The 27,500-nt window shown below is 39.8% G+C and overlaps 1 protein-coding gene across 1 annotated transcript in view; it reads right to left on the minus strand.

Moving 5' to 3' along the window:
• Positions 1-27,500, minus strand: part of unc5cb (unc-5 netrin receptor Cb) — a 339,994-nt gene that overhangs the window by 98,324 nt on the left and 214,170 nt on the right. Inside the window, exons 2-3 of the mRNA XM_056467431.1 lie at positions 18,342-18,569; positions 6,576-6,715 (exon numbers count right to left, since the gene is read on the minus strand). Coding sequence (XP_056323406.1) covers positions 6,576-6,715; positions 18,342-18,569 — 368 coding nt within the window. The remainder of the gene's footprint in view (positions 1-6,575; positions 6,716-18,341; positions 18,570-27,500) is intronic.

Raw genomic sequence — 27,500 nt, forward strand, 5'->3', positions numbered from 1 at the left:
ACACACACACAGACACACACACACACACAGACGCACACGCACGCACACGCACACGCACACGCACACACACACGCACACGCACACGCACACGCACACACACACACACACACACACACTCAAAGACTTATTTTACATCTTGGTAAAAAAAAAAAGAAGGATAATAACTTCCTTTTAAATCGTCCTGATTTGGCTAATAAAACATCATAAAACACTGTTAGCATCAACCGTCCTGCAATCCTGGCAACACAACAGGGATTTCAGTCTTGCCAAACATTTTATTCAACACAAAAAATAAAAGATCCAAGCATTTAACTTCATCCGAATCCTACAAAGGCCTGAAAAGATTGAGTGCTGGCACTAAGAGTGAACTAAACAAACCCCTATCATCGAGTATTAAAATTCAGTGCGCAAACACCCTGGCCGATGCCCAAAACACCCCAGCAACACAACAGGGATAAAACACAATACAATAAAACGCTTTGAGCTCCACTACTGTATAAAGCTGTGGAATGAGGAGGGCTTGGTTGAGATGCAACAAAACGTGTCCTGTTGGCTTTGGACAGGAGATGGGCTTGAGGGAGAATATCACAGCTTGTGTTGGCAGAAATGCTGACGGCTGAACCTCTGACCGCATGAACCCGCTGGCGTCCCATGATCCTCTGCTGCCAGGCGGAGGCCGCACACGTGGATGCATATGAAAACCATTACTTTAATTGCCTGTGTTCGGCTACTTGTGCTAAATTACACAAGTTAGAGAGAAATTAGGGGCCATTTCCATACTGGAAGCCTCCCGTCACACCTCTGGAGAGATGGAGCTGGCAGGATTTGTGGTGGCCCACATGGGGAAAAAAATACTATAGTAATTTAAAGTAAATAACATACTGATTTTGAACAATACTACTAGTGAAGTGTATTAAACTGTATATGTTACAGTATTTACAACACCTTGTTATTGAATGCTACAGCATGTCGTATTAAAAAGTATAGTGAACTGATAACTGTAATAAATACTGTTGTATACTTTAGTTTTTACTACAGTAAACTGTGGTGATTGATAGAATAATGTACCTATAGTACTTATAGTTGTTGAAAACTGCACTATTGGGCCAATTGTTTATATTGCTATAGTTGTCGTGTTACCATAGGAACTATAGAATCACCAGCACAACTGATAATTACTGTAGTTGTTGTTACCACAGCAACTATAGACTGACTACAACAGAGCAATTGCTATTGTTGTTGTACCACTATATCAACTATAGAATCACCACAACAAATCAATTACTATTGTTGTTGTTGTTGTATCACCATAGCGACTACAGAATCACCACAACAGATTAATAGCTATTGTTGTCGGATCACCATAGCAACAGTAAAATGACCACAACAGATCAATTACTATTGTTTTAGTATCAACGTAGCAACTATAGTATCACCACAGCAGATCAATTACTATTGTTGTTGTATCACCATAGCAACTATAGAATCACCACAACAGATAAATTACTATTGTTGTATCAACATAGCAAGTGTAGAATCACCACAACTGATCAATTACTATTGTTGTTGTATCACCATAGCAACTGTACAATCACCACAACAGATCAATTACTAATGTTGTATCACCATAGCAACTGTAGAATCACTACAACAGATCAATTACTATTGTTGTTGTTACCATAGCAATTATAGAATCACCCCAACAGATCAATTACTATTGTTTTTATGTTACCATAGCAACTATAGAATCACCACAACAGATCAATTACTATTGTTGTTGTGTTACCATAGCAACTACAGAATCACCACAACAGATCAATTATTATTGTTTTCATGATACCATAGCAACTACAGAATCACCACAACAGATCAATTACTATTGCTTTTATGTTACCATAGCAACTATAGAATCACCACAACAGATCAATTACTATTGTTTTCATGTTACCATAGCAACTATAGAATCACCACAACAGATCAATTACTATTGTTTTCATGTTACCATAGCAACTATAGAATCACCAAAACAGATCAATTACTTTTGTTTTTATGTTGCCATAGCAACTATAGAATCACCACAACAGATCCATTACTATTGTTTTCATATTACCATAGCAACCATAGAATCACCACAACAGATCAATTATTATAGTTGTTGCGTAACCATAGCAACTATAGAATCACCACAACTGATCAATTGCTTTTGTTTTTATGCTACCATAGCAACTATAGAATCACCACAACTGATTAAGTACTTCGCTAGCTCAAAAGCTACAGTTTTTACTATAGATTCTTATAGATTTTGCTTTATTTCATCTGAGTGTGCATAAAAATTATCAACATCCACACACTCTGACTGACAACATGCTATCATTCTACGCCTACGACTGCTGCTGATTATACAGTAAATCTATAACATGTACAATATGCACCATTTCTCTTGTGTATGCAGTATCCAGACGACCTACTTCATATGCAACAATGTGCCTATAATATCGTCTCCCAGAATGCACCATGCTGCACTTAAATTTACATTTCCACTCTACCAAAATGAATGTCAAGCATGGAATTGATACATTTCCGGACTCCTATGGATTCCTCATGCTGAATTAAACATCTGTGCTTTAAGTTTTATGTTTTATGAATAGTCTGTGAAACATGAAGTATTGGAATGATCCAAATGTAGCTGTATATTTTTCTTTTTATGTCAGAAATGCTGGTTTGGGAAAGATAAAACTGCATATAGCACACTCTATGTTAATCCAGGCCTCACATTAAAAACAATGTGCTGCATATTCAAATATAGGGTGACACTTTACAATAAGGTTCCATTAATTAATGTTAGTTAACATGAACTAAGAACAAACAATGCTTGTATTTCATTTATTAATCATAGTATAACATTTACTAAAGCATTATTAAAATGTACAGTGTTTGTTATTAATAGTTAACTCACTGTGAGTCAATATGAAGTATCAATGCTTTTTTTCATTAACTAACAATAACAAATATGAACAAATACTGTAATAAATGTATTGTTCATTGTTTGTTTATGTTAGTAAATACATCAACTAGTAGAACATTATTGTAAAGTGTTACCAAATAGTTTTAAAACGCATAATTATGTAAAAATACTACTTTTTATATATAAAATTGATCTTAAATAGCAAAATTAAATATCAATTTATTATAAAACAAAAATAAAGACACTGACACATGGAAAAGAAGCTCACTGTGACACTGTGAAGTCATGAAAATATCAAATAATATAGTGAATAATAAATAATAATGGTGACAGTATGTTCATGTGCAGATAAATTGTCCTAAAGGGTCAGTTCACCCAAAAAAATGAAGATTATGTCATCCTTTATTATCCTCCATTTGATTAAACCTGGATTTCTTTACTCTGCTGAACACAAACGAAGATATTTTGAAGAATGTTAGAAACCGGTAACCATTGACATCCACAGTATTTGATTTCCTACGATGTATGTCAGTGGTTACCAATTTGCAACATTTTTCAAAATATCCTTTGAGCTGAAATAAAGCTTTAGAAGCACTTGAGTGTGAGTAAATGTTTTAGGATGAACTTTTCAAATGAACTGTTGCAAACGTTGATGCTTTTATCACATTTGATTGATTGATGTGAGTGTAAATGTAAGTGCATTCACAGTGTTGGCCTCAGCGGGTGTGTACAGTATATAACCTCAGCACTGTACAGTAGAGTGAACCAGTGGTCCGTGTTCAACACAATCGGTGTCCTGATCTGAGCTTGTGTCCTCATAACTCACACGCTCACAAATCACGCTCACAATTAATATCCTCAAGCCCAGCGCAGAGCTTCTACAGCTGCTGGACTTTATGGCATTTCCATTGATCACCGATCAACAACAACAAAACACTGCTTATTTATCGCTCTGGAGTGTTACTCAGACCCTGATTAAAACATCTGTCACACGCTGAAAAAAAACACAGTCATCCATTAGTCTCCGGAGAGAAAGAGAGACTAGATTGAATCATATTAGACTGGTTCAGAATAAGAGTCGGTATTTATCAAATTATCGAATCGATTCATTTAAAGAATCAGTCCATGTGTTATGTGCTGAGGATTCTCTGATTGTTCTGTTTATTTTCTTATGCATACATTTACATTTTAGCAGAATCTAAGTCAAAATCATTGTAAAATTGTTATCAATATAATGAGTGTTCATTTAGTTGAAACTCTTCTAGGATATAAATGAAGGGCAGTGCTTGATCTCATCTTTAGGGAACTGATTGGAACATTGAAAGATGGGTGTTGCTAACAAAATGAAGGAATACTGATGAATGCTCAAACATACCCTGATAGCTCCACCCTAAAGCACTGATAGCCCCACCCTAAAAGACTGATAGCCCTGCCCTAAAGCACTGATAACCTCACTTTAAAGGACGGATAACTCTGACAAAAAACACTGATAGCTCAGCCTTAAAGCAGTGATAGCCCCAACTTAAAGGATGGATAGTTCCGCTCTAAAGCACTAATAGCCCCACCCTAAAGCACTGATAGCCCTGCCCTAAAGCATTGATAACCCCACCTTAAATGATTGATAGCTCCATCCTTGAAGAACTGATAGCCCCATCCCAAAGCACTGATAGTCCTGCCCTAAAAATCTGATAGCTCCATCCTAAAGCCCTGATAGCCCCACCCTAAAGCACTGCTAGCTCCACCCTAAAGCACTGCTAGCTCCACCCTAAAGCCCTGATAGCCCCACCCTAAAGCACTGCTAGCTCCACCCTAAAGCCCTGATAGCCCCACCCTAAAGCACTGCTAGCTCCACCCTAAAGCCCTGATAGCCCCACCCTAAAGCACTGCTAGCTTCACCCTAAAGCACTGATAGCACTATATGACTGATAGCCCAGCCTTAAAGGATTGATAGCCACATTCTAAAGCACTGATAGCTTCACCCTAAAAGACTGATAGCCCTGCTCTAAAGTTCTGATAGGCCTGCCCTAAAGCACTGATATCTCCACCATAAAGCACTGATAGCCCTGCTCTAATGCACTGACGCCCCCACCATAAGGGACGGACAGCTCCACCCTAAAGCAGTTAGCCCCGCCCTAAAGCACTGATAGCTCAACCCTAAAACACTGATAGCCCCGCTCTAAAACACTGATAGCCCTGCCCTAAAGTACTGATAGCCCCGCCCTAAAGGACTGACAGCCCCACCATAAGGGACGGATAGCTTCGCCCTAAAGCAGTTAGCCCCGCCTTAAAGCACTGATAGCCCCGCTCTAAATGACTGATAGCCCAGCCTTAAAGAACTGATAGGCCTGCCCTAATGTACTGATAGCTCCACCCTAAAACACTGATAGCCCCACCCTAAAACACTGATAGCCCCACCCTAAAACACTGATAGCCCTGCCCTAAAGTACTGATAGCCCCGCCCTAAAGGACTGACAGCCCCATCATAAGGGATGGATAGTTCCGCCCTAAAGCAGTTAGCCCCACCCTAAAGCACTGATAGCCCCGCTCTAAATGACTGATAGCCCAGCCTTAAAGAACTGATAGGCCTGCCCTAATATACTGATAGCTCCACCCTAAAAGACTGATAGCCCTGCTCTAAAGTTCTGATAGGCCTGCCCTAAAGCACTGATATCTCCACCATAAAGCACTGATAGCCCTGCTCTAATGCACTGACGCCCCCACCATAAGGGACGGACAGCTCCACCCTAAAGCAGTTAGCCCCGCCCTAAAGCACTGATAGCTCAACCCTAAAACACTGATAGCCCCGCTCTAAAACACTGATAGCCCTGCCCTAAAGTACTGATAGCCCCGCCCTAAAGGACTGACAGCCCCACCATAAGGGACGGATAGCTTCGCCCTAAAGCAGTTAGCCCCGCCTTAAAGCACTGATAGCCCCGCTCTAAATGACTGATAGCCCAGCCTTAAAGAACTGATAGGCCTGCCCTAATGTACTGATAGCTCCACCCTAAAACACTGATAGCCCCACCCTAAAACACTGATAGCCCCACCCTAAAACACTGATAGCCCTGCCCTAAAGTACTGATAGCCCCGCCCTAAAGGACTGACAGCCCCATCATAAGGGATGGATAGTTCCGCCCTAAAGCAGTTAGCCCCACCCTAAAGCACTGATAGCCCCGCTCTAAATGACTGATAGCCCAGCCTTAAAGAACTGATAGGCCTGCCCTAATATACTGATAGCTCCACCCTAAAACACTGATAGCCCCACCTTAAAACACTGATAGCCCCACCCTAAAACACTGATAGCCCTGCCCTAAAGTACTGATAGCCCTGCCCTAAAGCACTGACAGCCCCACCATAAGGGACGGATAGCTTCACCCTAAAGCAGTTAGCCCTGCCTTAAAGCACTGATAGCTCCACCCTAAAGCACTGATAGCTCCACCCTAAAGCACTGATAGCTCCACCCTAAAGCACTGATAGCTCCACCCTAAAACACTGATAGCCCCACCCTAAAGGACTCATAAAACTGAAGTGTATGGCTGTCTGTGTGTGTTTGACTCTGTGTGTCTGTGTTTCTCTCAGTGTGTGTGTGTGTGTGTGTGTACTCACATGCGATGCGGACATGGGCTTTGCGGCTCTTGGTGGTCCCAGCAGAGCTCCAGGCCACACACTGACACCAGAAATCCTCCAGACCGAAGAGCTCCTCCACCTGCTGACGGGTGATCTCAATGCTGGCCTCACGCACCACCAGACCTGCACACACAACCACACACACACACTGAGTCAACACACATACACTGACTGAGGAAACACACAGACTGAGGCAAACACACACAGAGAGACAGAGTACAGCACACACACTGACAGAGTCAAACACTCACACTGACTGAGGCAAACACACACACACACACACACACACACACACACACACACACACACACACACACACACACGCACACACACACACACACACACACACGCACACACACACACACACACACACACACACACACACACACACACACACACACACACACACGCACACACACACACACGCACACACACACACGCACACACACACACACGCACACACACACACGCACAGGCCTGTAAAAACTCAGAGAATCAGTCAAAGACACACACACAGACACAGACACACACACAGACATGCGCACACATGACCTCCGGCTCACACTCTACAGGCCCTGAGGCGCTCACTGCAGCTCCAGCTACTTAAACAGCCCAAAACTGAAATCTACTAAACGGCTTGTCAAGTTTATATGTTTGAGCTGTTCGTTTATAAGAGCAATAATCCACCCGAGGCTGTGCATGTGCTTCACACTGTACACAACAGAAGACCTCACAGCTCTCGCAACATCACAGCAACACACAGCGCTCTATATACTACACATCACACACGTACTTCGATTATAACTCTATTATTATGAAACATGATGATGATACTACAACTTATAATAATAAAAATAAATAAGCAAGTGTGTGTGTGTGTGTGTGTGTGTGTGATTGAGTGAATGTGATTTATCTCTACAAATTATGTTTTTATTTGTATTCAGTGTGTTGTGGGTTTCCTCCGGGTGCTCCGGTTTCCCCCACAGTCCAAAGACATGCGCTATAGGGGAATTGGGTAAGCTAAACTGTTCGTAGTGTATGTGTGTGTGTGAATAAGTGTGTACGTGTTTCCCAGTGATGGGTTGCGGCTGGAAGGGCATCCGCTGCATAAAACAAATGATGAATAAGTTGGTGGTTCATTCCGCTGTGGCGACCCCGGATTAATTAAGGGACTAAGCCGAAAAGAAAATAAATGAATGAATACATTTACTTATATATATAAATATGTAAGCGGAAGCAATATAACTTTTAATGTTGCGCACTATTTTTTTATTTCCCACTCAGTTATTGCATAACTTTTATTTCTATATGTTTCTAGATAGAGCTGTGCAAACCCTATTCATGAGAAATAAAACAAAGTTAGTTTAACGATTAAAATAAATTGAAATTGAAATATGTGAATAATTTTTATGATGTTATATAAACATTTTAAATATGAATTCTAAAAACACAGAGTTTTATATCTGCTCTTATACTGATTCCCAATGGCTTCATAAAAATAACACATCAGCTTAAAACGATAGGCTAGTAAAGTGGATATGGTGCCCTAAAAAGACTGCAGTAAATACTTTATGAGCGATGATCAACCGATGACCCCCAAACGCTGTGGTTACCGAACGCCAGACTCTCATTGCTGGAGAAATGACGATGCAATAATTTCCAGCCCCTCATATGCAAGGCCTGCTGAAAGTGATGCATTATTGATGAGCGGATGAACATCTGGATGAGGATTAAGGAGGTGAAGAGGGAAACATCACTCATAACTGCACTGAAGATGTGTATCATTCACTTTTATACATAATAGACTCCTTTTATCTTTGCCATGATGACAGCGCATGATGTTTTTAAAGATACTAGTATTCAGCTTAAAGTGGAATTTAAAAACTTAACTCGGTTAATTAGAGGAGTTATTGAACTACAGTGGTTTGTTCTGTAGATAATCTCGGAAAAACAATCATTTCTTAAGGGGGGGGGGGGGGGGCTTAATAATATTGACCATAAAAATTAAAAACGGCTTAATTTTCCAGCCAAACTAAAGGAAATAAGATTTTCTCTAGAAGAAAAAAATATTATAGGAAATACAGTGACAAATGTCCTTTCTCTCTTAAACATCACTTGGGAAATACTTGAAAAAGAATTGCAATTTCACAAGAGATTAAATAATTCAACTACACACACACACACATACATGTTATTTTGCAAAACATACCAAAATATTTTCAGACACGTGTATATTGATTTTTAAATGACACAATACAAAGGTTTGAACTTCAGAAGTGTAAAGAAATCAGTATTTAGAGGAATAAGCATGATTTCCTTTATTTTCATTCATTCACTGTGGTTCACTGCTGTCTCAAAGCTTAGAAATGGCTATATAAGCTTTTCCAGACTGGTAGATCTCAACGGTTCCCTTTCTGGTATCTCAGTTACTTTCTTTCTCAATTATTTTTTTTATTTAATTTCTTTGGATCTCGGCATAATGACTACCTTTTGAGGATCTTTTGGTCTACTTTGTCACGCAGGCCCTGTTTAAGTGATTTATTGATTGCGAACAGGTGTGGCAGTAATCAGGCCTGAGTGTGTGGCTACAGAAACTGAACTCAGGTGTGGTAAAATACTATCTTTAGCACACAGAGCTATGTAGTTTTAAATTTAGTTTTCTCTTAATAATAAAAACCTTAATTCTAAAACTGCATCAAGTGTTTACATGTGCTATCTTTGACTAATATTTAAAAGCTTGAAATCGCAGTGTGTATTCCTCCTAGTTGTGTGTGGCAAGCGACATAATCAAACATGGCAGGTGAAAAAAACACACAGCTCAGAAAAACAAATAGACTGTCATCCGTAATGCTAGCATCATGTCTGGTAGATCCCAATTAATTTCTTTCTCACTTGCTTTCTTGAATTTCTTTGGATCTCAGCATGATGCCTAGATTTTGAGGATCTTTTGGTCTACTTTGTCACGCAGGCCCTATTTAAGTGATTTATTGATTGCGAACAGGTGTGGCAGTAATCAGGCCTGAGTGTGTGGCTACAGAAACTGAACTCAGGTGTGATAAAATACTATCTTGGGAAGGGGGTGAATACTTTTGCACACAGGGCTATGTAGCTTTAGATTTGGTTTTCTCTTAATAATAAAAACCTTAATTCTAAAACTGCATTAAGTGTTTACATGTGCTATCTTTGACTAATATTTAAAAGCTTGAAATCGCAGTGTGTATTCCTCCTAGTTGTGTGTGGCAAGCTACATAATCAAACATGGCAGGTGAAAAAAACACACAGCTCAGAAAAAACAAATACACTGCCATCCGTAATGCTAGCATCATGTCTGGTAGATCTCAATTAATTTATTTCTCACTTGCTTTCTTGAATTTCTTCGGATCTCAGCATGATGTCTAGATTTTGAGGATCTTTTGGTCTACTTCACTTTGTCATGCAGGTCCTACTTAAGTTATTTCTTGATCGTGAACAGGTGTGGGTATAATAATTTAAATAATAGGTGTGATAAACCAGAGGTAAGCTTTGCTTTAATGGGGGGCAACACTTTTTCACACACGGCTATTATATTTAGTTTTCCCTTAATAATAAAGACCTTCATTTCAAAACTGCATGAAGTGTTTACTTATGTTATCGCTGACTAATATTTGAAAACTACGAAATCGCAGTATCATACATTTAAACTGTTATAAACAGCACAATTACTGTAAAAAAACAAACATGTCTGATAGATCTCAATAAGTAAACTCAACTATAATTATGTCTAGATTTTGAGGATCTTTTGGTCTACTTCATTTTGTCACGCAGGTCATATTTAAGTTATTTCTTGATTGTGAACAGGTGTGGGTATAATAATTGAACTAATAGACTATTAGATTTTGTTTTCCCTTAATAAAAGACCCTCATTTAAAACCTAAATGTGTTATCTTTGACTAATATTTTGAAAGCTTGACCTCGCAGTGTGTATCATTCCTAGTTTTGTGTGGCAAGCGACATAATTAAACACGGCGGGTGAAAAAACACACAGCTCTGTGAAACAAATCGACTGCCATCCGTCTTGCTTGCGCTGTGTCATTCTTAAGTGCCATCGCTCATGCCGTCTGGACGAGCGCATGGAAATAATTCAGAGGAGCGCTATAAATATCCGGCATCCCGAACGGGCCATCAGTAACGCGGGATGAGTGTTTAAGAGCCACGATCAATAGCAGAACATTTGAGTAGGTGTTTCTCCACAAAGCCACTCCATCGGCTTCCACTGAAATCCATCTGCGTGGAGCTAATGATGTAATGCTCGACCCGCGCAGAAACAAACTCTTTCTGTATTTATTTCTTTATTTTTGAGGACAGCAGGCTGGAGCCTAGTGGCTGGCACTGATAACTGACTGTTAATCTGACCAAACACGACGAAAAGCAGAGTGAGAAACAATAAAAAAGACTGACAGAGAGAGAGAAAGAGAGAAACTTTAACTTTAAAACCTCTTTAATTAACGTTAAAATCTCAAAAAGCAAAGTACAATTACTATAAAAAGTCACAAAACTATTCAATCACCATGCAGCGATCGAAAAAATATAGCATGTGCTTTTCACATAACGTACATAAAGCTTACTTCACACACCATTTCCATTTAAATTCAAGCTAATCCCTGTGAGTTCCTCAAATGTATATCCCATTCTTACCCTGGATATAACTGAGACTATAAAACATCTCAAAATCTCTATCTTTTCCCCTTTAATAGCCTTCTTCTGTGAGTTTTTCAATGAGAGGGAGAGAGAGAGAGCGAGAGAGAGAGAGAGAGAGAGAGAGAGAGAGATCGTTAGAGAGAGAGAGAAAGAGAGAGTGTATGTGTGTGTGTGTGTGTGTGTGTGTGTGTGTGTGTGTGTGTGTGTGTGTGTGTGTGTGTGTGTGTGTGTGTGTGTGTGTGTGTGTGTGTGTGTGTGGTGTGTGTGTCCATCAGATCAAGTTTCCATCAGCTCAAATAGCTATTGACCAGCTCAAGCAGCCTCTATCTGCGGTTCTTTTCTGTCAATCAGAGGAAATTAGAGAGGAGAGCAGAGAGAGAGAGAGAGAGAGCTGAGGAGAAGAAAACACTGGAGATGTTCACATTAACACACACACACAGACACACCACCAGAACACTTACTGCATTATTACTGTAACACATCAACAACTACAGATGTCACAATCTGCACTGACCTCACTCAACTATACATACTGTACACAGTTGAAGACAATATCATTGATCCTACATGTGAAACTTTTATTATTTATTGTTTCCCAAGTGCTGTTAGAAATGTCCACCGTATTACTTCCTATAAGATTTTTTCTTCTTCTTTTTAAGCAAATTATAAGCACTGCTTTTGACACCACAAGCATGGTGGTGCCAGCATCATGCTGTGGGGATGCTTTTCAGCAGCAGGAACTGGAAGACTAGTCAGGATAGAGGGAAAGATGAATGCAGCAATGTACAGACACATCCTGAATGAAAACCTGCTTCAGAGTGCTCTTGATCTCAGACTGGGGCGAAGCTTCATCTTCCAGCAGGACAATGACCCAAAGCACACCACCAAAATATCAATGGAGTGGCTTCACAACAACTCAGCGAATGTCCTTGAGTGGCCCAGCCAGAGCCCAGACCTGAATCCTATTGAACATCTCTGGAGAGATCTAAAAAATGACTGTTTACCGTCGCTTCCCATCCAACCTGATAGAGCTTGAGAGGTACTGTGAAGAGGAATGGGCCAAAATCCCCAAAGACAGGTGTGCCAAGCTTGTGGCATCATATTCAAGCAGACTTGAGGCTGTAATCGCTGCCAAAGGAGCATCAACAAAGTATTGAGCAAAGGCTGAGAATACTGATGAACATGTGATTTATCAGCTTTTTATTTTTAATAAATTTGCTACTATTTCAAAAACTCTTTTTCACATTGTCATTATGGGGGATTGTGTGTAGAATGTTGAGGAAATAAATCAATTTAATCCATTTTGGAATAAGGCTGTAACATTAACAAATGTGGAAAAGTATATTTATACATACACATATATATATATATATATATATATATATATATATATATATATATATATATATATATATATATATATATATATATATATATATATATATATAATGTATATCTGTCTGTGTGTGTTTGTTTCTCTCTTTCCTTGTGTGTGTATGTGTATCTGTCTCTCTTTCACTCTCTGTGTGTGTTTATTTTTTTCTTTACATCTGTGTGTGTGTGTCTCAGTGTGTGTGTGTTGATTCCCGATGGTCAGCGTGTCTGAGAGAATCAAACACCCGAGGGCTCTGAAGCCATTACAAACGACACGGCTCCTTTGATTGGCTGCATTCAGCTGCCAAAAAAGGGAAATTGAGTTGTCGCCGCAAGCGCACAGGTAGCAATCACACACTCTCTGCCGTTCAGTGCCACGTCCCTATTGAACGGCTGGATATTAAATCCCCGCGGACACACACACACACACACACACAAGCATTGTCCAGCACCTCATTTCTAGCTCAACACCAGCAGATTCAATAAACGCTGAATTCAGACATAAAAAGTGATGAGAGACGCAACACAAAAGCCTGCATTCACACACACACACACACACACACACGGACTTACATGACAATAAATGACCTCTTTAGAGAGCAACAACTGAACAAATGTGACAAATTTGTACTTTATTCTGTTTGAGTTTCTTCAGTTGAACAGAATGCTGGAAACCTGTAACCATTGACTTCCATAGTATTTGTTTTACCTACTATAGAGGTCAATGGTTACAGGTTTCCAACATTCTTCAGAATATCTTCTTTAGTGTTTAACAGAGGAAAGAACTCATAAAGGTCTGAAACCACTAGAGGGGGAGTAAATCTCCACTTTTGGCTGAACAACTATCCCTTCAACCTAAAGATCTGCCTGTGGGACAGAACTTTATCCCTTTTAAAACTGAGATTTCTAGAATAAACAAGGCAAATGATGCCCTGTGGAGCCTACAGAGAAACACTGTTGCTTTATTTGCTTCACACCTATCAGTTCCTATGGGCCATACATCAGCATGGGCCATTTGCTTCACACCTATCCGTCTCTGTGGCTCAAACCTGAAGCAGGATCCTCATAGAAATATATGACTTTCAGCTATTAAAGAACAACATAATCTGTGGAACATTGATCCCAGATTTTTTTGTATTGACCCTGGACCACAAAACCAGTCATAAGTGTACATTTTTGGCATAATCTAAAAGAAACCGAATGCATAAGCTTTATGTATACTTTACATAAATAATTTTGTTAGGACAGGGCAATATTTGACTGAGATGCAACCATTTGCAAAACATTGGAATATGGGGGTAAAAAATGAAAACATTGACAAACTACATTCTTAGTAATCAGTTTTGATATAGTTATGTTAGGATATTTATGCCATATTATCTGATAAATGTAAGAAATACAAGTTTAAAAATTCACCCCTTTCATGTTTGTCATGAAGAGTAATATTAGCTATGTGCACCAAAAATTTTTTGCACCAGGCTGTAAACACTTTTTTCTGCTGTAAAGTTGGCCATTTTAACATTGGAGTCAATAGAAATTTGCTCTGTTTTGGAGTCAGCCCCCAGTGGCCAGTCGATGAATAGCAGTTTCAGTTACTTTCGTATTATGGCCCGTTTCCACTGAGTGGTACGGTACGATTTGGTTTGGTATGCTTTTATGGCCGTTTCCACTGTCAAAAAGTGCACCGAACCGAACCGTACCGTACCACTTTTTCGGCACCCTTTCGAAAGGGTACCAAAAACGAGAAAGGGTACCAAAAGGCGGAGCCACACGCGCAGCTGAACGCTATTGGTTTACAGAGATACGTCATTCGCTTACGCAACAAGCCAGAATGAAAACAAAAAACCGCCATGTTTGAAATACACAGCGAGAGATTACAGCTGAATTCTAAATACATATAATAACGAGTCATGGTCGATCTGGGCTCAAACAAACCTTGTCGTCGTCTTGATGAACAGCTACAAAGCCAAGAAGAAGAGCAGATTTACCCTGTGCCCAGTAGTTTTTTACGAGCCAGTCTGAGGCGCGAGCGGTTTCACTTTCTTGCTTGCGCGCATCTAACATTATATCTGAAGTAACAAACTTCTCGAGCTGATGATAACAACCTGCGCTTGATTATTGACGTGCTTTTGAAACCCGATCCTGTCAGACACTGACGAACGCAAGAGTGAAGCGTGAAGAAACAAAGGAGAAGCCGCAAAAAAAGAGCACATTATTATTCAGCAAACATGAACAAAATGCCATGATTAACTAACTGATTATCTTCACCTTTTGGACTAATATGAACCGGGAATGACGGAATTACTCTCTAACAGAGGCTACATGTGCTGCTGAAGATTACAGGCACAGATAAGAGGTTTTCACTGACTGTAGGCTATATTTTGTGTTGTTTTGAACCTAAATACGGACGAAATGTCTGCTATATGTAGTTCTTCTGTAGTTGGGAACATATCGGAGACTGTAAGGGGCTGTATGAGTTTATATAGGTTCATTTATTTAGTTATTTAATATAATTACAGACGTTACAGTAGGCTGTTTGTCATTGATCTGCAGTTATAATCAACTCATGTTCATTGAAAAGTTAGTAATAAACATTTCTACACAAGTATTTATATGTGTAAAGCATCTGTGTTGTGAGAAGTGCTTTTCATATGATATGTAAGTGACCCGTACAGCTTTACTGTAGACATTTCTTCGAGCGAGAATGACGCCATTAGTTTCACAACAAAGAGTGCGAGGTTGCTGCTTGGTTACAACTGTTACGGTCAAATTTAATAAACCTCTGAAGCAGTAAGAGAAACAAAATATGTGGCGGAGGATTGAGAAAAGCTAGTTTAGACTGAATGCAGAGTGAGCTGGAAGCTGTCTGTCGTCAAATAATGCCAAAAGGAAAATGACTGTAAAACAAAAGCAAAAATATGATATATATATTTTGCTGAGTTTAGCACCTGGAATCTAAGCTAAGGTGAGGTGATGGCGATTCATCCTAGCTGTCACTCAAGTGGCCACATCCTTTATTATGTCAAAATTTAAGGCTTAATATAAATGAAACTGATGAGTTATTAAAAAAATTCACCCCTTCACAGTTGTCATGAAGAGTAATATTAGCTATATACACCAAAATATTTTTTGTACTAGGCTGTAAACACCCCTTTTTCTGCTGTAAAGTTGGCCACTTTAATGTTGGAGTCAATAGAATTTGCTCTGTTTTGGAGCCAGTCCCCAGTGGCCAGTCAATGAATTGCAGTTTCAATTACTTCTGAACTAGCAGGTTACAATATAGTGCTACAATTAAATTGACCGAATTGCTGAAGCAGTAAGAGAAACATACGAAATATGCATGAGGATTGAAAAAAGCTAGTTTAGACTGAACGCAGAGTGAGCTGGAGGCTGCATGTCTTAAAATAATCCCACAAGGGCAACTGACTGTGTAAAGACACACAAAACATGAGCAAAAATATGATATATATGCTGAGTTCAGTACCTGGAATCAGCTGAGGTGACGTGACAGCGAGCAGTAGAGACCCAGCTGCCACTCATGTGGCCACGCCCTTAATTATGCAGCATTTTAAGGCTTAATATAAATGAAACAAATGAGTTATAAAAATATTCACCCTCTTAAAGATGTAGTGAAGGGTAATATTAGCTATATGCGCTAAACTCTTTTTTTGCACCAGGCTGTAAACACATTTTTTTTCTGCTGTAAAGTTGGCCATTTTAACATTGGAGTCAACAGAAATTTCCTCTGTTTTGGAGTCAGCCCCCAGTGGCCAGTCGATGAATTGCAGTTTGTTAGTACCATATTAGCTTCACGAGGGAGAGCGGGATGCTGCCACACGGTTACAAACACAGTGTTATGCTCAAATTGAACAAACTTCTGAAGCAGTCAGAGAAACATACGAAATATGCATGAGGATTGAGAGCCGCTAGTTTGAGAGGCGCGGAATGAGCTGGAGGCGGCCTGTCGTCATCACAGGAAACAGCAGCGCTTCAGTAAAGAGCAAAACCTGATAAGATGAGCTGAAGTGCACCGACAGACACACAGAGGAATCTCACGCCGTCCCACGAGTCATTGTTACCCGCTGAAAGAAGTGTGTCAGACACCAGAGCTCAGAGTCCTAATGATGTCCGCGTCACAAACAAACCACCGCAGCAAAGCTTTACGGCCTTCTCTTCTGCAGTTTAACAAGCCAGAGAAACGCCAGACTCATTACAAAGTGGCCGGAGCAAACTAGAAAAGTCTGAATTATTCATTTGTCTGATTTTTTCACCCACTTTAAAACTGGACGCCGGAGGGACGAGAGCCGCCGCGACAATACGATATAAAAACACAACTGATACATCTTACAGATTTCACATATCAGAGCAGGCCGCAGTTTAATATGACGGATTTATACATGACTGCATGAGAATTAGGGCTGCATGGACAAACTGTGGAAAAATATGCAATATTGGAATAACGATATTCCTTATGATATAACACTTGCTGTTTTTATTAGCTATGATTTGAAATCATTTATTTATTCCTTTTCCTTTGGCTTTAATCAGGGGTCGCCACAGCGGAATGAACCGCCAACTTATCCAGCTTATGTTTTACACAGCAGATGCCCTTCCAGCTGCAACCCAGTACTGGGAAACACCTATACACACTCATTCACACACACACACACACTATGGCCAATTTAGTTCACCTAATTCCCCTAGCGCATGTGTTTGGACTGCGGAGGAAACCCGCGCCATAAACGGGGAGAGCATGCAAACTCCACACAGAAACACCAACTGACCCAGCCGAGGCTCGAACCAGCAACCTTCTTGCCGTGAGGCCACAGTGCTAACCACTGAGCCACCGTGTTGCCCTGAAATTTATTTAATAGTATTCAAATAAACAGGTAAAGGATATTTTTCAGATGTAATTAAATCTAATTTAGACTAAATAAACTGTGTTAAGGTGTGTTAAGGTTTAATCTTGAAAACACTATGAGTAAGTGAAAACCCGCGCAGATATTCGGACTCTGATTGGCTGTTGTTATTTTCCTCTCTCTGGTCTCGACTCCGCCCATTAGTCTTCGTTTTCAGCTCTGGGTTTGCCTTCGCAGCCAATAGCAGAACAGCAAGTACTGAGGAGGTGGGGCAAAATATACTACAACCTCATCTGATTGGTCAAATTTAGATAGCCAAGCAATGCATAAAATAAATGTAATTTATCACACGTCTGCCATATATTGCATACACTATTATCGCGCTAATTATAATTATGCAATAAATTGTTCAGCCCTATTGTGAATCGATACGATACTTCATATTCTTATATGTAATCGTATATTTATATATATATATATATGATAGTGGTCATTTTCCCAGTGTAGGACTGGAAGGGCATCTGCTGCGTAAAACAAGTGCTGGATCAATTGACGGTTCATTCCGCTGTGGCGACCCCAGATTAATAAAGGGACTAAGCCGAAAAGAAGAATTGATAATAATAATTATGCGTATATGATAGTAAAGTATATTGATGATGATGTAATGATGATCATTTCTAAAATGATGCACTTTGTGTTCACTAAAATGATGTTGTTCTGTAAATAAATAGTAGTTTATAAGCTATAATAAATAAGTAATAATAATTATATTAAATAAGCTTATAATATAGGTGTATTTACACTTATTAACATTAATAATTTATAATAAGTGCACTAACCGGAGGTCTCGTCCACGCGCTCCTCCACTGTGTGCTCCTTCTGATGGACCCACTCGCTGTTGCACTTGAAGTAGATCTGCGTGGCTGGCGTGGCTTTGCAGTACAGATTCACAGGCTTGTTTTTGACAATATAAGCCTCCTCCGGCTCCATTAGGAAGTGTGGAAGCGGCTCCGGCGGGTCCGACGGGAATGTCTCTGGGAGTTCTCCCAGTCCCAGATAATCATCATCTGCAGAGAAATGAGCAGAAAGACAAACCGTGAGTTTTACAGATACTGAGTTTTATATCCTGATTAGGGCAGCTCGATATTGGACACATAATAATGCAACGACTCCACAAACCAAACGTTCTGAACTGTATTTTATGGTTCATTGTAATTCCAACTTAAAATAGCAAATCCTGCGATGTGACTACTGCAGATTCGCACATTGCGATATCGATGCCGAAATGATATATTGTGCAGCCCTAATCCTGAGCCTGTAGGATCAGGGGATACAGACTACCTAAGGCGCGTTCACACCAAGCATGATAACGATAAATACTACATTTTAAATTGATGCATTCCATTTATCATTACCCCAGTAACCAGCAGATGTCCTCAGTGTGCTACTAGCGTATCTGACCAGTGAATCCAGCTCTTGTAATCTATTTAATCAGCAAATTTAGTGATCATAGTCAGTGTAGTTGAACAAAAACACAAATTATTTTTCACAGCATTTTCAAAGGTGGAAAAACAAAGACACACGAAACTTGTAATGGATACCTGAGGTGCTTTTGCTATCATATTTCAATTTGCCAGCCTCACTTGCATTACTTCCTTGTATCTTCTATCATTCTCACCCATGGTATAACCAATTGTTTCCGTGATAGTCACTATCTTTAAATACTCGTTCAAAAGATTTACAGATACTGAGTTTTACAGACACCGCAAGCCTGTAGGATTGGCGATTGAGATATCAGGCCTGTTATCTAAATATATTTCGATAATGCTTGTCATTTGGCACTACCCCCTTGTAACCAGCAGGTGTCCTCAGTGTGCTACTAGCGCATCTGACCAGTGAATCCAGCTCGTGTAATCTATTTATTCAGTTAATTTAGTGATCATAGTCAGAGTAGTGGAATAAAAACAACTTATTTTTCGCAGCATTTTAAAACATTAACAACGATACTAGCACTAGATACCTGAAGTGCTTTTCTTGTTATATTTCAATTGACCAGCTGAATATGATCCGGCGGTTGGGGCTCCAAGACCGTTCACACCAAGCACAATAATAATAAATATATTTGAGATCATTTGACTTTACCCCCTTGTAACCAGGAGGTGTCCTCAGTGTGCTACTTGCACATCTGACCAGTGAATCCAGCTCGTGTAATCTATTTAATCAGCAAATTTAGTGATCATAGTCAGAGTAGTGGAATAAAAACACAACTTATTTTCCAAAGCATTTTCAAACAAAGACAACAAAACTAGCAATGGATACCTGAGGTACTTTTACTATATTTCAATTTGCCAGCCTGACTTGCATAACTTCCTAGTATTTTCTATCATTCTCTCCTATGGTATTACCAACTGTTTAAAGATAGATCTTTAAATACTCTTCGAAAGGTTTACAGATATTGAAATTTAACACTGCGAGCCTGTAGGATTGGGCGATTGAGACATCAGGCCCGTTCACACCAAGCACGATAACTATATTTGTGATAACCATACTTTGATAATGCTCTTCATTGACATCACCCCCTTGTAACCAGCAGGTGTCAACGGTGTGCATCTGACCAGTGAATCCAGCTCATGTAATCTATTTAATCAAACAGGGAATTTAGCGATCATAGTCACATATAGGTCACTGAAGAAAAGACATCAGCTATCAGTGCAGGACAGCAACGAGGATGAAGATGATAGAAATGTATAGATGGATCAAACACAAACAAATGCTAGTGGCAATATCTGGATTATGTGTTCCTCAAGACATCCTGGTTATATACACACATACGCTGTACATACTGAAGCAACAGACATGCAGTGCAGAAACAAAAGCATTTACTTTGAAAATATTTTCTCCTACACAATATCTTTTCTACTGTGTAATATTAATTAGTAATACGTAATATTAATTACTTTTTAATTACATGTATAGATTAAATAAAGTCCCTGCAAGTTGGCTGAAAGAATAGGAATTTGCTTGGGATAAAAGTGTCTGGTAAATGAATTAATGTAAGGGGATATCTGCAGAGATTTACAATCAAATTGTTCAGGCTTTTTAAGACCCTTTTAAGATCGGCACAAATAACATTAATACCGCATGTCTGTACTGAACACATTCATTCAATCTCTAACTAAATCTCTGATTATTTTTACTTAATTAAAGAGGCTTGATAAGGAATATTCATAATAGTATAACCAGAAAAATAAGCATAATGCAGGGCTTCAAATCATTAAGTGACTAGACATTAGGCTTGGGGATTTTCTGGGATCTGGTTTATTTCATTACAAAATAATAAAATGGCAGAAAAGAAAGACAGACAAGTAGTAAAACTGATAAAAGAGCAGCATGAAAGAACAACAAAACACTTACAGAATGATCGAACAGAAGAATGATGAAACAACAGAAGGATTCAGAATAAAAATAGCATCGCTGGACGGATTGATGGATTAATGGACTGATTAGATTAGTTGATTAGATGGATGAGAGATGGATACATGGATGGATTTATGGATTGATTATTAGATAGATGGACAGATGGACTGACAGATAAACGGAGTTGTGGATTGGATGGATAAATTGATGAAGGGATTGATGGATGGATAGATTGTAGAAGGAGAGACAGATGAACTGATGGACGATATATTGATGGATTGGTGGATGGATGGACTAACGTATTGATAGATCGGTGTATGAATGGATGGATAGATGGATGAATAAACTGGTATATTGCTGTATGTATAAATGGGTGGATTGATGGAGGGATGGATAAATTGATGGATGGATAGACTGATGGATAGATAGACAGATGAATTGATGAATGGATGGATGGATGGATGGATAAATTGATGGATGGATAGACTGATGGATAGATAGACAGATGAATTGATGGATAGATGGATAGATAAATTGATGCATTGATGGATGTATTGATGGATGGATAAATTGATGGATGGATAGACTGATGGATAGATAAACAAATTAATTGATGAATGGATGGATGGATGGATGGATGGATGGATAAACTGATGTATTGTTGGATGGATGGAAAGACAGATGAATTGATGAACTGTGGATGGATGGATAGACTGATGAATTGACAAATAGATGGACAGATTGACGTATTGATGGATGGATGGGTGGATGGATGGATAGATGGATGGATGGAGGGATAGACTAATGTATTGATAGATGGATGGATGGATGGATGGATGGATGGATGGATGGATGGATGGATGGATAGCTTAATGTATTGATGAATGTATGATGGACTGATGGTTTGAGAAATGAATGGATGGATAGAGAGATTAATGTATTGATGGTGGATGGATGAATCAATGGATAGAATGATATTTTGATGTATTGATGGAAGGATGGATAGATTGATGTATTGATGGATGGATGGATAGATTGATGTATTGATGGTGGATGGATGAATCGATGGATAGAATAATATTTTGATGTATTGATGGAAGGATGGATAGATTGATGTATTGATGGATGGATGGATAGATTGATGTATTGATGGATGGATGGATGGATGGATGGATAGACTGATGTATTGATGTATGGATGGATGGATAGATTTATGTATTGATGGATGAATGGATGGATGGATAGACTGATGTATTGATGGATGGATGGATGGATGGATGGATAGACTGATGTTTTGATGGATGGATGGATAGATAGATTGATGTATTGATAAATGTATCGATGGATGGATGCATGTATTGATGGATGGATGGATGAATAGACTGATAAATTGATGGATGGATGGATAGACTGATGTATTAATGGATGGATGGATGGATGGATAGATAGATTGATGTATTAATGAATGTATAGATGGATGGATGCATGGATAGACTGATGTTTTGATGGATGGATGGATGGATGGATGGATGGATGGATGGATGGATGGATGGATGGATAGACTGATGTTTTGATGGATGGATGGATGGATGGATAGATAGATTGATGTATTGATAAATGTATCGATGGATGGATGCATGTATTGATGGATGTATGGATGGATGGATGAATAGACTGATGAATTGATGGATGGATGGATAGACTGATGTATTAATGGATGGATGGATGGATGGATAGATAGATTGATGTATTGATGAATGTATAGATGGATGGATGCATGGATGGATGGATGTATGGATGGATGGATGGATAGACTGATTAATTGATGGATGGATGGATGGATGGATGGATGAATAGATTGATGTATTGATGAATGTATCTAGGGATGGATGCATGGATGGATGGATGTATGTATGTATGGATGGATGGATAGACTGATGAATTGATGAATGGATGAATGTATGTATGGATGGATAGATAGATGGACAGATATCCACATCAAGATGCTGCCACTTCAGTTTAAACACACTCTGTCTGATACATGAATCAACTGAGCAGCCAGAAGTGTGTTTGTGTTCACTAAAGTTCAGACTCAATCTGAGTGTGGAGAGTTGTTTCCCACAGCACTGCATCTGTGGTGTTCAGCTCAGGGAGTCTGCTGTATTTAATTCCCTACATTTGTCTGCAGACGGCGAGCGTCCACTGTGATTATGGCTGGCTTTCATCAGAGTCAGACTTCACCTCACCTCACCGCTGTCCTCCTCATCAAACACAGATTCACCCCAGCATTGTCCCCATTCCCGAATTTCCCCAAATGTTCTTGTTGCGATTAATTGCTGAAGCTTTTATCATGGTATACGGGATATTATATTGATACGGAATACGATACTGACTATAAAGGTTACTTATAATAACAATAAATACTAGTGTATTGGATATACATGTTCAGAGTAAACAAATATTTCAATCCAATTAAATTGCTAAAGTAGGACAAAGTACAACAGGTAAAACTTTACAATAAAGTCTCATTAGTAAATGCACGTTAATGGATTAAAATCAACAGTGAGAAAAGTCGAATCATCTTAAGCGTCAGTGAATACGTTCACATCTATATACTTACATCTACATTCATATGTATCTGCTTGTCTGTCATGTCGCGTTTTTTGACTGTTTGTCTCCATCTAGTGTCTGAATAATGCGCAGGTTAGTGTATACTCCATCAGCTGTTTCTGTCAGCTTTGTGTTTTTGACTGTTTGGTGCCATCTAGTGTCTGAATATTGCACAGGTTAGTGTATACTCCATCAGCTGTTTTAGTTTCTGTCAGCTTTGTGTTTTTGACTGTTTGGCGCCATCTAGTGTCTAAATAATGCATAGGTTAGTGTATACTCCATCAGCTGTTTTAGTTTCTGTCAGCTTTGTGTTTTTGACTGTTTGTCTCCATCTAGTGTCTGAATAATGCGCAGGTTAGTGTATACTCCATCAGCTGTTTTAGTTTCTGTCAGCTTTGTGTTTTTGACTGTTTGGCGCCATCTAGTGTCTGAATAATGCACAGGTTATTGTATACTCCATCAGCTGTTTCTGTCAGCTTTGTGTTTTTGACTGTTTGGTGCCATCTAGTGTCTGAATAATGCACAGGTTAGTGTATACTCCATCAGCTGTTTCGGTCAGCTTTGTGTTTTTGACTGTTTGTCTCCATCTAGTGTCTGAATAATGCACAGGTTAGTGTATACTCCATCAGCTGTTTCTGTCAGCTTTGTGTTTTTGACTGTTTGGTACCATCTAGTGTCTGAATAATGCACAGGTTAGTGTATACTCCATCAGCTGTTTCTGTCAGCTTTGTGTTTTTGACTGTTTGGTGCCATCTAGTGTCTGAATAATGCACAGGTTAGTGTATACTCCATCAGCTGTTTCGGTCAGCTTTGTGTTTTTGACTGTTTGTCTCCATCTAGTGTCTGAATAATGCACAGGTTAGTGTATACTCCATCAGCTGTTTCTGTCAGCTTTGTGTTTTTGACTGTTTGGTACCATCTAGTGTCTGAATAATGCACAGGTTAGTGTATACTCCATCAGCTGTTTCGGTCAGCTTTGTGTTTTTGACTGTTTGTCTCCATCTAGTGTCTGAATAATGCACAGGTTAGTGTATACTCCATCAGCTGTTTCTGTCAGCTTTGTGTTTTTGACTGTTTGGTGCCATCTAGTGTCTGAATAATGCACAGGTTAGTGTATACTCCATCAGCTGTTTCGGTCAGCTTTGTGTTTTTGACTGTTTGTCTCCATCTAGTGTCTGAATAATGCACAGGTTAGTGTATACTCCATCAGCTGTTTCTGTCAGCTTTGTGTTTTTGACTGTTTGGCACCATCTAGTGTCTGAATAATGCGCAGGTTAGTGTATACTCCATCAGCTGTTTTAGTTTCTGTCAGCTTTGTGTTTTTGACTGTTTGGCGCCATCTAGTGTCTGAATAATGCGCAGGTTAGTGTATACTCCATCAGCTGTTTTAGTTTCTGTCAGCTTTGGCTTTTGGCTTTAATTAAAGAATTAGAAATAAAAAATTTAATATTTTGTGACTAGTATAAGTGGGATAAAGTACAATCCTTCAGTTTTACACAGCCATGCTCTGCGTCAAGCTTCCAATAAACCTGTCGGACTTTATTCTGCAATAACAACCTCCTGGATGTACCGTATACCTAACATATCAAACTATATATCAGTATGTGTCTCTCCAGCACTGCAGATGAAGGAGCCTCTACTTGTCCCATGTTTGCAGATCACGTTCACATCTCTGTCCCGCGAGAGAGGGAGGCGCGAGGCCATTTGCAGTGGCACTCGGCTCCCGCGAATACCTTTTCTATTCTTAACAGCGACCGGCAGACATCAATTATTTACACAGGAGGAGGATGATGAGGGCCCGGGCCGGGTCTCGCTGTCCCGCGGACCTTGTCGGGATGTGCAGTGACATCACGTCAATACCAGTAGCAATATAACAGGTCCCTGTCTATCGGCGGTGTGTAAGTGTTGGGGGAACGAGGAGACGCCGGTGAATAGGTGAGACTGCATTAGCACATGGAGCCTCTGGGTAAAGTCTGGCTGCTTTTCATCTCGCGTACGTCCTAAAATCACACCTGTGTGTCACCATCCTATAATCACCTGCTAATTGATGAGCAGCGTCGACCTTGACTTGACCTCCTGTCTGGGCCACCGTTCGCATCCTACAGAACATTAACCCGAGGTCAGTTTCAGGAGTGTTTTAAACATTTAACGAAGGAAAAAGTAACCAGAGCAAAACCCCTATGTTCAAGATCCAGCTCAGAAGGTGAAAATCATAAATTAGATTCACATTTACACAAGCCCTGAAGCCTGAGCATCATTAATACTGACATTTTACCTCGGTGAGACCCACTAATTATTTAATGGTATATTTTATCAGTGATTTACCTCTCCACTCTGAGTCTGGAGCGTAACAACACCATTAAACCGTGGTGAATCACAGTAAACGCTGGCCTCCTGTGAATGCGGTGAATGAGGGGAACAATGGTCTCCTGAACGGAAAAATGAAAACACATGGAGCGGCGTTTTTAAAATGGGGACATTCGGCCTCTATTAGAGACGCAGAGCAACACGGGGAAACGTGCGGAGAGCTTCCCATCGGACAGTATCTGAGAGGAACAGGGCAGGTTTATCAGCTCAACAATTAGCTGTGGACCAGAACCGTGACCCGCTGCGACTGCCAGCCCTGCCAAGCATGATCACTATCACAGTCACACACACATGCGTCCAAACACATACACACACACACTTGAACTCTTGTGAGTTGTCCTTGTGCCAAACCGCTGACAGTCAGATAACCCTCACAGATAGAAAAAGCTTCTCGTCTGGAGCCAGCGTTTCAGACCTTGACCCAGAAAAACAGCCTTAGAGAACACAGGGAACTCAGAGCGCCACACCAACTGTCTGTCTGTCTATCTGTATCTGTTTGTCTGCATCTATTTGTCTGTCTGTATGTCTATCTGTATCTGTCTGTCTGTCTGTATCTTTCGGTTGACTGTCTGTCTCTGTTGTCAGTATCTGTTTGTCTCTCTATCTGTTTGCATGTCTGTCTGACTGTTGTCTGTCTGTCCGACTGTTGTCTCTCTGTATCTTTCTGTCTATATGTCTGTCCGACTGTTGTCTCTCTCTCTTTGAATGTCTGTCTGTATCAGTCTATCTGTGTGTATCTGTCTGTCTATTTGTCTGTATCTGTCTGCCTGTCTGACTGTTGTCTCACTGTCCATCTGTCTGTCTGTATTTGTCTGTCTGACTGTTGTCTCTCTGTCTATTCGTCTGTATTTGTCTGTTAATATGTCTGGCTGTTGTCTGTCTGTCTATATGTCTGTCCGACCGTTGTCTGTCTGTCTTTCTGTCTGTCTATATATCTGTCTGACTGTTGTCTCTCTCTCTGTATGTATGTCTGTATCTGTCTGTCCGACTGTTGTCTCTCTGTCTGTTTGTCTTCGTCTGTCTATATGACTGTTGTCTCCCTGTATATATCTTTCTGTTGTCTATACATTGTCTCTCTGTATCTGTCTATATATATGTCTGTTTGTCTGTCTGTCTATATGTCTGTCCGACTGTTGTCTCTCTCTCTGTATGTTTGTCTGTCTGTCTGTCTGTCTGTCTGTCTGTCTGTTTGTCTGTCAGTCTGCTTATCTGTCTGTTTCTGTCTGTCTGTCTGTATCTTTCAGTTGTCTGTCTATTGTCTGCAATTGTCTGTTGTCTATATGTTGTTTCTCTGTCTGTATCTGTCTATCTATATGTCTGTCCGACTGTTGTCTGTCTGTGTCTCTGTAGCTGTCTGTCTGTCTGTCTGTCTGTCTGTCCGACTGTTGTTTGTCTGCCTATATGTCTGTTTGACCGTTGTCTCTGTCTGTCTATATCTTTCTGTTGTCTGTTGTCTATGTTGTCTCTCTGTCTGTATCTGTCTATCTATATGTCTGTCTGTCTGTCTGTCTGTATTTGTCTGTCTATATGTCTGTCCGACTGTTGTCTCTCTGTCTGTATCTGTCTATCTATATGTCTGTCTGTCTGTCTGTATTTGTCTGTCT

Source organism: Danio aesculapii, chromosome 10 (assembly GCF_903798145.1).
Source record: "Danio aesculapii chromosome 10, fDanAes4.1, whole genome shotgun sequence".
NCBI lineage: Eukaryota > Metazoa > Chordata > Actinopteri > Cypriniformes > Danionidae > Danio > Danio aesculapii.